The 16,143-nt window shown below is 48.7% G+C and overlaps 1 protein-coding gene across 2 annotated transcripts in view; it reads left to right on the top strand.

Moving 5' to 3' along the window:
• The first annotated feature begins 938 nt into the window (after positions 1-938).
• The window catches only part of LOC114483930 (mediator of RNA polymerase II transcription subunit 27-like), a 38,283-nt gene continuing 23,078 nt past the window's right edge, over positions 939-16,143 (top strand). For both annotated transcript variants that reach the window (XM_055089634.1, XM_028497626.2), the window contains exons 1-2: positions 939-1,162; positions 3,469-3,613. In XM_055089634.1, coding sequence (XP_054945609.1) covers positions 960-1,162; positions 3,469-3,613 — 348 coding nt within the window. In that variant the 5' untranslated portion in view covers positions 939-959. The remainder of the gene's footprint in view (positions 1,163-3,468; positions 3,614-16,143) is intronic.

Below are 16,143 nucleotides of genomic sequence, written 5' to 3'. Positions count from 1 at the left end.
CTCCTCAGTGGTCCTTCCATTTCTCACTGGGGGACGTACTCTTCCCAGGAACTTCCACTCCTCATCTCAGCTCGACAGGGTTCTCACCTGTGGGCCCTCTGGGCCCCACCATGTCTGATAAAATAGTACCAAACAGGACCTGCTCAGCGCTGCGCTGCCCCAAAGCCAAGTGCACCCCGTCTGATTGGCCCCAGGTTTTCGTCCCTGAACCTGGAATTCATCAGTTCCACTCTAACCCACCCCCAAACACGACAAAATAGGCTTTGTTCTTTCTTCCCCTACTCCTTCCGAAACCACCTGTTCAGTACTTTCACGCCCACTCTCACTGGTCCTGTTAAGTTTCTGCCTCTAGAGAGACCTAATCTCGGCCTTAACCACCTTAATCACTTCTGCTTACACCTCCCCCCGCCCCCCAACAAATATTAATTTGTGGTCTTTTAGGGTTAAGGATTGTATATTTCTTTCTTTGCAATTCCTATCTGCATCAGTTATTAATCTAACGGTTGCCAAATGGTAATTTTCTTTCCATCGTTTCTTCTACATTTATTAGTTGGCATTCCACTGTAGGGAAGAAATTTCTCTTCTCCCCTATTGATTTACGAATTTGGAAGCATTTTATGCAACCGTTTACACCACGGGACACCTTAACGCTCTGAGCAATTCTTTTCCATGTGACTCCCAAGAGTGCAAGTTTGGGGAAGTGAGGGAACTTTCTGTATTTCCTTGTCACCATTAGGAGAGTCGAGCGTGCAGCCCGACTTCCCCAGGTCCAGGGGATCACTTTCCTGCCCACGCATGTTTACAGTGGAAACCCTCTCTGGGACACGGCTCTGAGGAATCACCTGGGCCGCCCCGCCCCGCGAGAACTACATTTCCCAGAGCCCTTCGGGGGCTTGCGTCATCAGCGAGTGCGGCTTTTTGCTCGCTGGTTTTGGAGGGCCCGCTGTGGCGGCGGCAACATGGCGGACGTGTTAAGTGTCGGCGTGAACCTGGAAGCCTTTGCCCAGGCCATCAGTGCCATCCAGGCGCTGCGCTCCAGCGTGAGCAGGGTGTTCGACTGCCTGAAGGATGGCATGCGGAACAAGGAGACGCTGGAGGGCCGGGAGAAGGCGTTCATTGCGCACTTCCAGGACAACTTGCATTCGGTCAACCGGGACCTCAAGTAGGTACCGGCTGAAGGGGCCGGGGACCTCCCACCCTGTCCCGACCCCGCGCGAGTCTCCTCAGTCAGGGGCTGCTGTCCATTTGCCTTGCTCTCTTGCTCCCCCTCCCTCTTCTCCAAGCCTCTACCTGCCCCTTAGGGCCAGCTCATCCTCCACCCCCGCTTTCTCGTCTCCCTTCTCTTGGCCTCCAGGTCCTGGCTGTCTCCCGCCGCCCTGGACCTCCTCAGTGGTCCTTCCATTTCTCACTGGGGGACGTACTCTTCCCAGGAACTTCCACTCCTCATCTCAGCTCGACAGGGTTCTCACCTGTGGGCCCTCTGGGCCCCACCATGTCTGATAAAATAGTACCAAACAGGACCTGCTCAGCGCTGCGCTGCCCCAAAGCCAAGTGCACCCCGTCTGATTGGCCCCAGGTTTTCGTCCCTGAACCTGGAATTCATCAGTTCCACTCTAACCCACCCCCAAACACGACAAAATAGGCTTTGTTCTTTCTTCCCCTACTCCTTCCGAAACCACCTGTTCAGTACTTTCACGCCCACTCTCACTGGTCCTGTTAAGTTTCTGCCTCTAGAGAGACCTAATCTCGGCCTTAACCACCTTAATCACTTCTGCTTACACCTCCCCCCGCCCCCCAACAAATATTAATTTGTGGTCTTTTAGGGTTAAGGATTGTATATTTCTTTCTTACAAGTCACCTTCTTCTACTTTATAAGTGAAATTAAGTGAGAGGATGTTTGTAAAATGCCTGGCACACAGTAGGCACTTTTTAACTGGTTAGGTCCTGGACTTGCCTTCCCCTGCTTATGAGAGTCAGTCCTTTCCAGGAGGGTTAGAATTGCAGGATTTTTCGCCTTTTACCTCTCAGAACTGACCTTAGCAGGGGAAGGCATCGGGTGAGCTAGTCATCCTATAATTTGTGGAGTGGCTGGGGTTTTTTTGTTTTTTTTTTTTTTCCCTTCTCAACTTGGTCTCCTTAGTAACCAGATGGAAGGAGGAGGTAGGATGGAAGAGGAGGTGGTGACCAAATGATGGGAGCCTCTTTTTATTTTTTTATTTATTTTCCTCTAAGTAGTTGCCATTCTTGTTTTGGGGGAAAGCCAGGAAATCACACACCCCTTCTCAACTCCCACACCCACTTGCTGTTCTCTGGCTCAGTGCCAGTTAATACTTTCCCTACTTGAGGGGATGTGCTGGTGGTTGTTTCCTCTCTTCCATCTCCTCTTTGATTGGCTTCCCTTGGTAATATACAGAATGTTGTAACCCTTCACCATTGTAGAAAGTTTAAGAATGTTGACCTCACCCCTTTGCCTTCTTAAATCTTTAGACAGCAGTACCAAGAAGAAGGTGGCTGAAGATTCCAGAATGAACCTGGCATGAGAAGCTGTTCCTCCAAAGCCTTTGTTGACACTTTGAGACTGGCCCCTTAGACTGGCGTGCTTCTGGAATGTGCTTTTGCTGTTGGCTCCCTTTCCCAAGCTGCTCTAGAGGGTTTTTTTTTGCTAGACTGAAGCGTGTTTCTTTGACACAGCCCCTCGGTGGTGTCTTCCCGTTACGTTTGTTTATTTTATCTCTTCTTTGTTTTGTTAAGTTTTACCATCTGTGAAGCACCACGTACGAATCTGTCTCTGTGTGAATGGTAAATAATCATCATTTATTCAGGTACTTGCTGTTCTGCTAAAGGTACTGATCTGTACGTGGGTCTGAACACTCTTAGTGAGAAGCAGTGTTATATTGCGTTCAAAATTCCAGAAAGTCTCCTCTCCCCCCACACCCCCTCAGAGAATGATTCGAGTTGTTCAAGGCTGATTTTAGGAGGCTTATTGATTTCATCGCTCTTAACTCTTGTTCTCCTTTAGCATGGTGCCAGAGAGCTCAGTTGCAAAACAAGATCAGCCCCCAGTTAGGGGTTGTCTCAAGTGGCCCTAGTCTTCTTAACCTTTCAGAAAGTATTTCTTCTTAAGGGACTTTTTTTTTTTTTTTTTTTTTTTTTTTTTTTTTTTGCGGTACGCGGGCCTCTCACTGTTGTGGCCTCTCCCGTTGCGGAGCACAGGCTCCGGACGCGCAGGCTCAGTGGCCATGGCTCACGGGCCTAGCCGCTCTGCGGCATGTGGGATCTTCCCGGACCGGGGCACGAACCCGCGTCCCCTGCATCGGCAGGCGGACTCTCTACCACTGCGCCACCAGGGAAGCCCCTTAAGGGACTTTTGATGGGCAGTTTGAAGAACAGCCATTGACCAATGTGGTTGGCTTAGCACTGGAGTTTCAGTGGACTCGGGTTTATTTGCTGTATCTGTTTACTTTTCAGTGAGCTGGAACGTCTGAGCAACTTGGTCGGCAAGCCTTCTGAGAACCATCCTCTCCATAACAGCGGGCTGTTGAGTCTGGATCCCGTGCAGGACAAAACCCCTCTCTACAGTCAGCTCCTTCAGGCATATAAGTGGTCAAACAAGGTAAGGGGGACGTGTCAGACATGAAGCTAACAAAGGAAAAAACAAGTGTTCTTACATTTCATAAAGGCAGAGAGTGAGGGTTTTTCTTTCCTTTTTTGTTCTTGATTCAGCATCGAGTTACAGAGTTGGAAGTTTAGACTTTCCCTAGATTATGTAGTCCTTTGAAGTCTTTGAGGATTGTTCAGAGTCAGTTGCGTTTAACCTGGTTGCTGGGTGTAGGGAGCAGCTTTTATGAACCCCATGAAATCACATGCAGAATGTTGTGTGTGTGTGTGTTTTTCTGGGGAGGACTCCTAGCTTTCACCAGATTCTCAGAGGGGTCCCTGACCCCCAGAAGGTGAAGGGCTGCTGGTCTAAGTGTGCAGTCACTCACATGGTTTCTGTTGCTTGGCCTGTCCTCCCCCTTGTTGATGGAAGAACCTCACTAGAGTACTGTTTGGTAGATTACTGTCTCTCTTTCCCCGCCCCCCTGCCCCATGCCGCGCAGCCTGCAAGATCTTAGTTCCCCAACTAGGGATCGAACCCAAGCGCGGAGTCTTAACCACTGGACCGCCAGAGAAGTCCCCATCTCTTTTTTTTTCTTCACCTTTTTTTTTTTTAATTGAACTATAGTTGATTTACAATATCGTGTTAGTTTCAGGTGTACAGCACAGCGATTCAGTGATGTGTCTGTGTGTGTGTGTGTGTGTGTGTGTGTATTCTTCTTCAGATTCTCTCCCTTATATGTTATTACAAACTATTGAGTTTAGTTCCCTGTGCTATAAAAATAACCAGCAGTAGGTCCTTGCTGGTTATTTATTTTATACATAGTAGTGTGTATACTATGTATAAAATAAATAATCTCCTAATACTCTCTTTTCTCTAATTATTCTACACCCGTCTGAGGGAGATTGTTCTAAACGCTCTCCCTCGAATTTGCTATTCATGGTTTCCTGCGGTAGGCAGGCCCGTGGCGTAGACCTTAGGACAGCTGTAAAAGGAAAACTAAGCTGTCGTGTAAAAATAACAGGAACAATTAGGCTCACAAGCCTGGAAACAGTTAGTTTACTAACAAGTTCCTCTTGTTTGGGTGCTGTGGGTTATTGTGTTTTGTTTTGTTTTTTTGCTGCTGAGAGAAAGCTAGGTTATATGTTTGGAACATTTTGGGAAGCTTTTCTCATTAGACTGCTACCTCCCTGGAGATAATTGTTCTTACAGTTACTGATTGTGAACTGTAGTTATCCGTCATCCTTTTCCCCTCCAGTTATCCGTCATCCTTTTCCTCTTTCCTTTGGTTCTTTTCCCTCTCAGGTCTTAAGTGACAGGTGAGCCTTGACATTGTTTCCAGTGTGTAGAATTTTTCCTTTGAATTTGTCTGGAGGAGTATTTAACATTCTTTGGTTTGCAGTGGAACCCTGGCGGCTGAATCTGAGACTCAGGGAGAAATGATTTATTGTGGGGCACTTCAAAAAGGAGCTTGAACCTGGGATGCGTGCATTTAACCTATAAGGCTTGTCCTCCAAGCTCTGGGCTGCTGTTGACAGAGACCCACTTCAGTCTTGAGGATCAGGGTGCCCAGATGGTATGGGGATCTGTCACTCTCCTGCCCTATCTACGCCTGCTTCCCAGTGTTGGCCTGATATCTCCCAGTGGTGGAAAAGACACACTGGCAGCTGTAGGTTTGCATGGTCCTTCTACCAGCTGATCTCCAGGTGTCCACACCAGACCCTAAAAATGGATTCTGGCCCTGTTTGGTAGGTGGCCCCTACCTACCCGGACAGCTCATTGAGTTCAGGGGGTGAGATTCTCTGACTGCCCAGTGCAGATCAGCTGAAGCACAGGAATTGGGGCTGCTTGGAATTAGATAGAGGCAGGAGAGGACACAGGGCAGACAAGAAATTAGAGATGTCTGTTGCAGTTGCCAGGGCCAGACATGAGACTGTTCAGGCCCTACGCAGATAGCCCTGCCCTCTCAGGCTGTTCTGTTTGAGCTTCTTTATTTCCCCAGGGGCACGCTTGGACATCTTAATGTGAGTTTACCTGGTGGTTGGGTGGGGTCTGATCTGTAGGTGATTTATTTCCGGTTGGACTTCTGGTAGAAAGTCTTGCTTTTTGGTGTTTGGACGTGGAAACTGTGTTCATGTGTCATGTGGGTATTGTTCTTGGAATAGGCTTGAGGGATGGAGACTTTTCAACGGTGGGAAGATTTAGGCTGATCTCGAAACCGTGAGTGTGTGGGACTCCAGTGGAAGCGACTGGTTTTAACTTGAAGTGATGACTCTTAGCTTTTGAATGAAGGTAATTTTAATTGTTTGCTGAATTTATTAGAGTATTAAAATAGAAGACCCTGTCCCTGCCCCCCACCCTTGCCCTCAGGTGGACAAGAGGATGTGTTACGGAAAAGAAATATTATGTATGTGGAAATTCTTGTCCTGGAGATGCTACAGGTTAAAACTAGATGTAGAAGTGTATCACAGATTTTAAGTCCCGTATCAGCAGTGGGAGTGGGGTAGGGGTTTCCGTCATGTCCTGGCGGGGTGCATGCCTCTAAAGTAACTGCTCTTTCACCAGCTGCCGAGTGCCCCAGCAGAGAGGGGATTTTGGAGTCTTATACCATTAATTGGCAAAATAAAGAGAATGATTAAGAGATGTTTAGCTTACCCCCTTATTTTATAGCCAAGCAGACCAAGGCCAAGTGAACCAACCTGCTCATGGCTTCATAGCTAGACTAGAATTTGCCTTTCCTGATGTAGGTCAGTGTTCTTTCCTCTAAAACTTGATGCTGTAATCAGGTTTGGCTTAAGGTTTTGACTATAGCAAACGTTTTTCCCCCTTTAACCTTCATCACAGGAGCAATTCATATGTTATATTTTATTCATGAACCGGTATCACATTTTACTCATTTTTGGTGGTTTACTGAAGGATGGAGATGGCAAATACATGGGACATGGTCCTCAAACTGTCACTGTTGTCCAGGGCAGACACACTAACCACCCTCTGTGTTCTTTCCTGCTAAGGCCACCTCTGGGCTCACAACTCTGTGTTCTGGGGCTAGGCAGCCCTGCCAGTTATTCAAAGGTGGACTACAGGGGAGACATGGTTTATTTCTGTTATGGTAGATAATGTCCTATTTGACTGTTGCTTATTTATACCTTACCTTACTCTAGAAGGGATTTAAGACCTATCATACGCATACTGTACTTCAAACCTTGAAAGAAAGAGGAAAACAAGGGTGAGGATGCCTTATGTACATTTCTTTAATAAACTCAAGAAGTAGCCCCAAGAAATAAGCCAGTATTCTAATTTCCAGCTGGGGATATGGAAGCAGCAATGATATGTGTTTATCATGCCTCTCTTACAAATGAAAAGAGCTTTTTAATTGCAAAAGCTTTCATCATTCTTCATTTTACCCTCGAAGAGTTTAAACGGGAAAGTGCATTAATATGTTAGGTGAAGTTTAGGGTAACTTGCCAAGGTCAGCTTTCTGCACTGTTGGCTAAGAATTGAAGGAAGTGTGGGAAAGGCTTTGACACCACCCATTATGTGATGAACTTTCTATTTTATGTGCCATTGGCCATAGAGAAGTCTCATTCACGCTTACTGACTAATTATTTTCTTCAGGGGATTTTGTAATTTTTGTAACGTCAGTCAGAATATTAATTACATGGTAGTTGGCATAATTGTTAGGATAACACATTTAAAAATTAACCTAAAAAAATAAAAAAATAAAAATTAATCTAATGAAATAATGTCAAATCGCTGGGAGCAGCGCTTTTCCCATGCTGAATTGGGGAAAGAATTTAGCTTTCAACTCTTGTGCACCTATAGATTATTGTTCTGTAGAGAGATGACAAGCTCTTGACGATGGCAAAAAATAATTGGCGTCAACGTGGTCCTTGCTGTAAGATAGTGAATGTGAACATAATGATGACAGAAAATCACTTAAATGCCCCCCAGAACCTTAATCATCATGACTTGGGATCAGGCACTGTTCCGGATTGTTCTTATTATTATCGCTTATTACGTTCAGATATGCTGAGAGTTAGGCTGAACTATTCTGAAGGCCCCTTTCCAAAGGTTTCCAGTGTCCTGTCTCCAGGCTTTGATTTCCGGCTTTGACTGTCTTCATTTGTTTATGGCAGGAGGCTGCTTGTGTATTTGCCTGAAAAGGGGGCAAAGACTTCAGCCTTTTCCTGGTGATGTGTCTCAAGCAGCAAAGACCCCAGAAGTGTCACTTTCTCCCGGGGTTGGGAAATGGGCCCTGAGGAAGGGGCTGGCGCTGCCTTTTCTTTGTTTTTGCATGCTTAATTTTTCACTTTTATTAGAGAAGGAGCAAAATTCAATTCCAAGGGTACTCAGTTGGAAAGTCTGAAGACATTTCCTCCACTCTACTCTCCCGAGCTGTTCTTATCAGAATCTAGTTACTTAGTGGCTTTAAGTTGCTATAACATGCGTGTCCCTCACACCCAGCCTTGAAGGTGCTCTTGACGTTTTGGCATCATGGAGCTAATGGGTAGGATTGGTTAAAACTGCAACACGGAGCCTTTTCCCTTAGGGACCCCGTCCTCTTTTAGGTCCCTGAGGAGAGAGACTGTGTCCCTCTCGTTCCCAGGGGGGAGTCCCCAGCGCCTAGCAGGGCTCCTGGTACTCAGTGCACATTCAATTAGAATTCACTGAATGAATGAAAGAATAAGTAAAAAGGGTTTTCTGTTGAATTTTTAATTTACAACCCCTTTTGTGGTTTGCTTGCTTGTATTTTTGATGAAGTGCCATCAGGACATTGCCATTTTGGGCCATTACTGAGAAATCTAGTTGTGCTACTTGTAGATGAGAGGAAATTCTGAGGTCCTGTGCTGGAGGCCAGGGCCAGATTCCAGAAGGGTAATTTGGAAGGAAAGGTGAGGTCAGTCGGTGAACTGATGATAAGCTCCTTGAGGGCTGAGGTTGGAAGTTTCATCTACGTTGCCTGTCATCTGGTGTTCCCTTCCTGAGAGAGCCGGGTTGACAGCCAGTGCTCAGGAGGGGATGGGACTTGGTAGAAGTCGTCCGGAGTTGACTGAGTCAGGCTGATTTGAGCGACAGCACCTGATGTCAGGTGTTCTGCGGCAGCTGTTGTTTTGGCAGAAATGCGAAAACTGGGAAGAGGCGAGTCAGCTCCATCAGCCTCTTAGGGATTACCCTACTTGGTGTGTTATCCATAACTAATTTCTGTTCCTAGTGTTTTTTCCTTATCGCCAGACCCGCCCCCAACTCACTCAGGGAATACGGATTCATTCAGAACATAATGAGGAAAGAAAATCACTTAAATGCCCCCCAAAACCTTAATCATCATGACTTTGGATCAGGCACTGTCCTGGATTGTTACTATTAGCAGACATGCCAGGTACCATTCTTAGAGGTGTTCTTACACCTAAATCTCACCTTCCTGGCTCCCTGTCCCTCAGCGTGAACTTACCAGCGGAGTGAGCTTGACTGCAGTAGTGCCTGCCCTGGTTGGCCTGGAACCCCGCACCCTTCTCCTCCCCCCCCACCCAAAGCCCTGATACTGTGTGAGCCATTATGAAAAGAACAAGGAGTAACACAACCAAACAGGAAAAAGAAGCAAACAAAACCAATCTCCGGGGTTTCTAGATACTGTTGGATTCAGAAGTAAAGGAAGGTACGGTCAGAAAAGTCAAGGCTTAGCTGTAAGCTCTGGAGTTAGGCTGCCTGAGATATGGTCCAGCTCTGCACTTACGCTGTGCCTTGAACACGTGAAAAACTTGTTTAAAGCATTCGTTTCCTCGTCTGTAAAATGGGGGTAATACAAGTATTTGTATCATAGTGTTACAGGGAATATTAAATGAAATAATGCGTATGAAGTGCCTTAGAACAACTCACATGTCATAAGTGTGTATAAATGGTAGTTGTAACTCCCGGCACACTAAGCGTATGTGTGTGTGTGTTTATGGAGTGGCAGCATTGCTCAGCGGTTAAGAGCATAGTCTTCAGCGCTAGACCACTTTGGTTCACATCCCAGCTCTGCTCCCTGACAACGATGAAGCTTCCCTCTCTGTGCCTCAGTTTTCTATTCTTTAAAATGGGGACGATAGTTGTACCCACCACAGAAAAATACGTTGAGACTAAATGAGGTAATATAAGTACAGCACTTACCTGGCACAGAGTAAATACTCTCTAGGGGTTGGTATTATTATCTTAACCAAGTGGCGAGGACACACTCCCAGGCAGTGCGGGCCTGTCTTCCAGTGACTTCCGCTGTATCACACAGCCTCCCAAGCTTGACTTTAGTATATTCTTCTGAAGTTCTACAAATTAGATTCTTATAGGTAGTCAGCACCTTTTCCCCCTGAGGAAGCCTGGGCATAGATATCAACAATTCACACATTAGTATGAATTAGTGGGAGGGGGCTCTTTCCTCATAAAACCTGGAGGTTTGGGAGTTTGGTGAGGAAGATAGCTAACCTTTTGGTAACCTTTTGATATGGAGCCAGGGGTTTGGATGGGATGTGGGACTTGAGGGATGGTGAAGACAGGGTGAGGGGCCTGGGAAGAAATGAGGAATGAGGGGATGGCAGAGAAGTTGGTGAGAAGGGCGGTGTCTTGCCCAGAGCAGACCATCTGTGCAAACTGAGGAGGAATCCTCTCACTTTGGCACTTGATAAGGCCTTGCCCCAGAGCTCAGAGTTCCCCTGTAGTCCTCTTTCCTGGTGGGGAAAACATCATAGGCTAGTCTGGGATTTCTGGCGTTGTTTTCTTTAGGAAAATGTTTGCACACACGGGCCCGTGTAAAAATAAACACCTGGATTGTATCCATTTTGTAAATTGGGTGCTCATTACAGGCAGGGCTCTGGAGTCGGACTCTGTTGGGTTTGACTCCCCGGCTGTGTGAGTTGGGCTGAGTTCCACACCCTCCCTCTGTCTCAGCCTCCTCATCAGTCAAAAGTAGATAAAAACGCTTCTGCCTTGTAGGGCTGTTGTGAGGACTGATGAGTGTCATGCACCGGAGGTACTCAGAGCAGTGCCCCGTGTGTAGTGAGCGCGCAACGGTGTTAGTGCTTCTTCTTACTCCTTTTAATATTACTGCTCAAGCTTTATCGAGGCAGCGGTAGTCATGGGAACACTGGACAGAGGTCTCGAGAGGCTGGGATTTGGTTTTGGCTGTCTGCTCTCCAGCTGTGTGCCTTGTGCCCGTGGCTTTGCTCCTCTGGGTTCTAGCTTCCTTGTTGGTAGAACGAAGAGCTGGACTGAAGATCTCTTGAGTCCCTTTTGGCTGTCACTTGGGAAGGAGCAGTGGCATCATTTAGGCATTTCCGTGGTTTTGGAAATGAAAGTGTAACCCGGGGAGTAGAGGAGAGTAATTCTTGTCCAGTAACGTTTCTTAAGCACAACTGTTGTGTACGCTACAGGGCATCTCAGAACAGACCAGGATAGAGCAGCAGCCCTAGAGGCCCTTAGGGGAAGATTACCTTTCAGAGGCTCTCTAGACAGCCGTAGCCTCCTGTAACACACGGAGTGTAAGCCATCATGAAAATCACCTGATGCCCCCATAGTTTTAAGTGGGTTCCACCCCAAGGCTTTGGCCTAGTTCCATATCTTTATGTTCTACTTATTAGTTGTGGTTTCTGAAAATTGTCACTTTGTTGTGACCTGGAATCAGATGTGTGATTCCCTCCTTTTTCTCTAAAGGAGCAGGAACTCTGTTGAGAAGCCGCCCCGGGCAGGCTGCAGAGGCTGCTGGCTGTGTGTCACACGTGCCCTGCAGGAGTCACTCTGTCCGGGGCTGGGGGTGAGGGTAACTCAGCTGGAGTCCCTCTTTGGCTGTCCTATAGTAGCCTTTTCTGGGCTGATTGGGTTTGTGCGGCTGGCCCGAAGCTTTGTGTATGTAGATTGTAACCAGAGCCTGCAAAGGGCACTTTCTCTTCTCTTCCAGGAATGTTTAGTAGACAGGAAATTGTCCCATATCATTTTTGTTCCTGGTAAGTTGCACATTGACGGTGGGGAAGGAAGTGTACCATTACAAGTGCAGAAAGAATCTGATGTTAAGCCTCCCCTTTTGCTTGTCTTCTTTTCTTGCCGGCGGGTGTGAGCTGGGAAAGAGCTGAGAGATAACTAGTGCTTCTCTCCTGTGGTCTGCGCCTGCTCTGGGCCAGCCCATCTGTTTTGCCGCTTCGCTTGTCAGCCGTACACGGGTGACACCGCACTCCAGCCAGCCCAGAAGCTCGCCTGAGGTCCTGACCCCTGTGTCAGAGTGCCCGCTGGACATCTGCGCCTGGGGCTCACAGGCTTCTCGGGCAGAAGGAGGCCAGGACGGAAACGCTGCCCCCGCCCCAGGCCTGCTTCTCGCGGTGGGGTGCCCAGACCCTCACACCTGCTGACCAACGTCTACTGATGCCACCTCTCCAAAACCTCTCAGTCTTGCCTCTCCACCTTGCCTGCCGCTGTCTGAGCCCAGGCCCCCTTATTGCTTGGGGCAATGCTACTGCCTCCCCTCTGGCCTCCTGCCCCTTCCCACCCACTGCAGCCAGTTTCTGCTCGGCAGTTCCCGGGGACCTGGACAAAGAAGACACCCGATGGGTTGCTCCTCGGTGGTTTCCTCCGTCTCCCTTAGGATTAATTCCAGCTCCCGGCTGGCTCTGGGAGGCATTTTAGTTCTCGCACCCACAGGGGCCTGAGTCCAGAAGCAGACAGACCTTTGGCCAGACTTCTTAGCCTCCGTTTCCTCATCTGCAGAATGGCACGAACAGTCCTGCATCTTAGGGTGGCTGTGGGGATACGTGAGTACTCCCTCGAGTACGCGGCGCAGAGCCCGGCAGACGACCTGTTTACCATGAGCAGCCGGGTGCAGGGCCTCACGGTCTGGCACCAGCTTCCTTCTCTAGCCCCCACCCTTCCTTCCTTCCTTCCTTTCTTTCTGGGGGAAAAAACCCTAAACTTTTTATTGTGGAAAGTTTCAAATTACACAAAAGTAAGAGAATTACCTAATGAGCCATTGTCTACTCAGCTTCAGCAATTAAGAATATTTTGCCACTCTTATTTCTTTGATTTCCACATCCCCCTGCTCTCTTTTTTGGGGGTCGGGGTGAGGACTGGAGTATTTGAAAGCAGTTCCCGACATCGTGTCATTTCACCGCGAATCCTTCAGCGTTCAGCTTCCTTTCTTCCCACTTTCCCTGCTCTTATTTTTGCCCGTTCTCGTCTGCAGAATGCATTGAGGTTCCCCAGGATCTTCTGATCTCAGGGTCTTTGCACACGCTCTTCTTCCTTCTCCCTCCTTTCTTTGGAAAAGTCTTGGTCATTTAGGTCTTAGACTTCCTCTGGGAAGTCTTCTGAGATGAACCCAGATTCGGTGCCCCTGCGCTTACCCCTGTGGCGGCTTTTCTCCTCCTCTGCCTGTTTGTTATCCCCACAGGGTAAGCCTTGTCCTGTGTTAGGGCTTAGACTTTGGGTGTTATCTGACACCTTTGAGCCTCAGCCTGCTGGACTAGAAAATGGACATGATACCAATCTCATCGGATTGGTCTGAATGTCTAATTAGAAACTGTATATAAAGTTTCTGGTTCAGGGAAGGATGTATAGTGGCCTTCAGTAAATAGTTGTTATTGCTAGTAGCTATTTCTAAGTAAATTGAAGCCTCTAAATCTCTTCCTCTTTCCTTTTTAGATGATCAGTTTGAGTTTTTTCCCTTCTGAGTCTGCTGCTATTTACTTGCCCTTGACTTTTTGCAGCTTTGTGTTGTTGTTGGGTGTGGGGGAACTGAAACGGAGGAGGTGTGGAAGGGAGCGCCGAGACGCTTTATCCCTTCTCTGGCGGTCCTGTGCCGTCAGCATTCCCCTTCTTTTGCAGCAGTCACGTGTGTGTTTGGGAGGCTCCAGCAGCCTCTCAGGAGCTGGTTGCCGCGCTCCCTGGGCCGGGGCCCTGCTCGGCCTGCTGCTTTTTCCTCGCTGACCTGACCAAGTGACCGGAACTCCCCAGACCCTCGCTCCCCCCAGGGACAGTATACTCACCTAGTAGGTTCTGGCAGGTCAGTAGCTTGTTGCACCGTCAGACTTGCCTCAGCCCTGTGGATGGGAGGCTCTTTCTGAAATCTCTAGCTTCGTTTGTGGCTGCTGCGCCAGACGCAGCCCGGTTCCTCTGGGAGGAGCGCAGAGATTAAAGCGCTGCTGCAGAGAAGCCTCCAGACTGACCAGGCGGAGCTGATCTGGTCTGTGTTTGCCCCACAGGCTTTCAGCAGCTGCGCTGATCGCACTGCCGCAGCGGCTCGCCCTCCAGGTCCGTCCCCTCTCCTCGAGGGTTGGGGCGCTGGTGTCACTTTGAAGGCCTCCCGTCGGGGACACGGTAGACACTCGTAACTGAGCCCCCCCAAGCCCCCCCCACAGTTCCAAACCGACTGCAGGCACTGTGCCTCCTCTGGCCAAGTGTTAGGTCTCAAGGGGACCCTCACGATCAGGTGGGGCGGCGCCCCTCCTTTTATAGAGAGAGTGACTTGTCCAAGGGCCACGCCGCCAGCCCTCTAACCGGGACCCGCAGTGTTCGGTGGCCTGAAGAGGGAATGTCATCCGGATGTCCAGGCAAGCAGAGAGGTTTCTTCCGCTGTTGAAGCCCATTGAAATATTGCCATTTACCTGTGGTTTCGTGTCTGCTGATCCCCCTGTCGGTGAAGCAGGAGCAGCGGTCAGTCCACACGCTGTATCAGAGGGAACCACGGGGGTGGGTGTGACCCCCTGGCAGCCGCAGTCTGTGCGCTGACCAGGACTGCGTGGGGCCCGGCGCAGGCATGGATGTGGCCCAGGGCAATTGCCTTGACCTCCATGAGCAGAGCAGCCCCAGGCCCCGCAGATTCAGAGAGGCAGGTACCCTCATCTGCTTTAAGCTCCGATATGATAAGTATGATATGAGCAGTTGGGATCTGAGCAACTAACTGGCATATCTGCTGGGCATGTCATGAAAAGAAGGGTACTGCCTTGGAGCCTCTTATCCCCTTCCTGGCGTGGGTGGGGACCCCGGGGATGGCTGTGTAAAGATAAGCCCCCTGCCCACTTTTTTCCCCTTTTTAACAGGAATTGTACTTAGTCCTCCAGTGGGTTCATGGGATGCCAGTTGCTCTTATTTTTCCCCCGTTTGGATGTTTCTTGTGTGTTTTAGGGTTGGAGGGTTACATCGTACCATCACGATTTTCAGCCAGTAGGCTTCTCGAATTACCGATCACGTATTAGTAGTTGCTGCCGCTGAGCATTTGGGCTCCGCGCTCCTCTGACGACCGTACGCGGTAGATTTGGAAGCGAGAGAGTCTGCGGGTTTTGAGTGTGTGCATATGCATTCATGTGTGAGAAAGTGGCTGCGCTTGGTATAAAATGCTCAATCATATTGATTTCCAAACTGCTTTTGAGCAGTGTGCTGTTGGCCAGGAAATATCTAATCCGTCTGTTGAACACGTGTTTATTGGGCGTCTACTGTGTTTCAGGCACTGTTCTAGACACGGTGAATGAAACTGATCGGTTCCCATCTTCCTGGAACTTAGCATGTATCCAGTTCTCTAACTTGATCAGCATGCCCAAAGCACATGATTTTAACAATAATTCCCGACTCCACTATTGGTCTTTTTTCCCCCTTAATCAGTGGCCTTTCTATGCCTCAGTTTACCTGTCTTTACTGTCGGAAAGGAGCATAACTGATAGGGTGCTGGGTGACTTAATTGACACCTGTAACTTATCTAGAATAGGGCCTGAACATAAAGGAAATTTTGTCTTGCACTCCTGAGATCTTAAGTATCATCCTGTTTTTATAGTTTGGTGCATTTTAATTCTGTCTTGTGCTTAACGCAAATGCAAATTTATTGCTGTAATATACACTTTTCTGGTTTGTTTGCCCTTGGCGTGTCACCAGTTTGCCCATATTCTGCTGTAGCCTAAGGTTGTGCTTGTTTTTTGTTTTCTTTTTTAATAAATTTATTTATTTTTAATTTTTATTTATTTTTGGCTGCGTTGGGTCTTCGTTGCTGCTCACAGGCTTTCTCTAGTTGTGGCGGGCGGGGGCTACGCTTCGTTGCGGTGCACGGGCTTCTCGTTGTGTGGCCTCTCTTGTTGCGGAGCACGGGCTCTAGGCGCATGGGCTTCAGTAGTTGCAGCACGCAGGCTCGGTAGTTGTGGCTCACGGGCACTGGAGCGCAGGCTCGGTAGTTGTGGCTCACGGGCACTGGAGCGCAGGCTCTGTAGTTGTGGCGCACGGGCTTAGTTGCCCCGCCTCCGGTAGTTGTGGCTCACGGGCACTGGAGCGCAGGCTCGGTAGTTGTGGCTCACGGGCACTGGAGTGCAGGCTCGGTAGTTGTGGCTCACGGGCACTGGAGCGCAGGCTCTGTAGTTGTGGCGCACGGGCTTAGTTGCCCCGCCTCATGTGGGGTCTTCCCGGACCGGGGCTCAAACCTGTGTCCCCTGCGTTGGCAGGTGGATTCTTAACCACTGCATCACCAGGGAAGTCCCAGGTTTTGCTTGTTTTAAGGGGTTTTCATTGATTTTAAGAGAACACTAAATATATATCTTATATTTGTGTCCGAA

The sequence above is a fragment of the Physeter macrocephalus genome, chromosome 13 (genome assembly GCF_002837175.3).
Source record: "Physeter macrocephalus isolate SW-GA chromosome 13, ASM283717v5, whole genome shotgun sequence".
In the NCBI taxonomy this organism is placed as follows: domain Eukaryota; kingdom Metazoa; phylum Chordata; class Mammalia; order Artiodactyla; family Physeteridae; genus Physeter; species Physeter macrocephalus.
The sequence above is the reverse complement of the archived record's forward strand: the minus strand, read 5'-3'. Positions and strand labels throughout refer to the sequence as shown.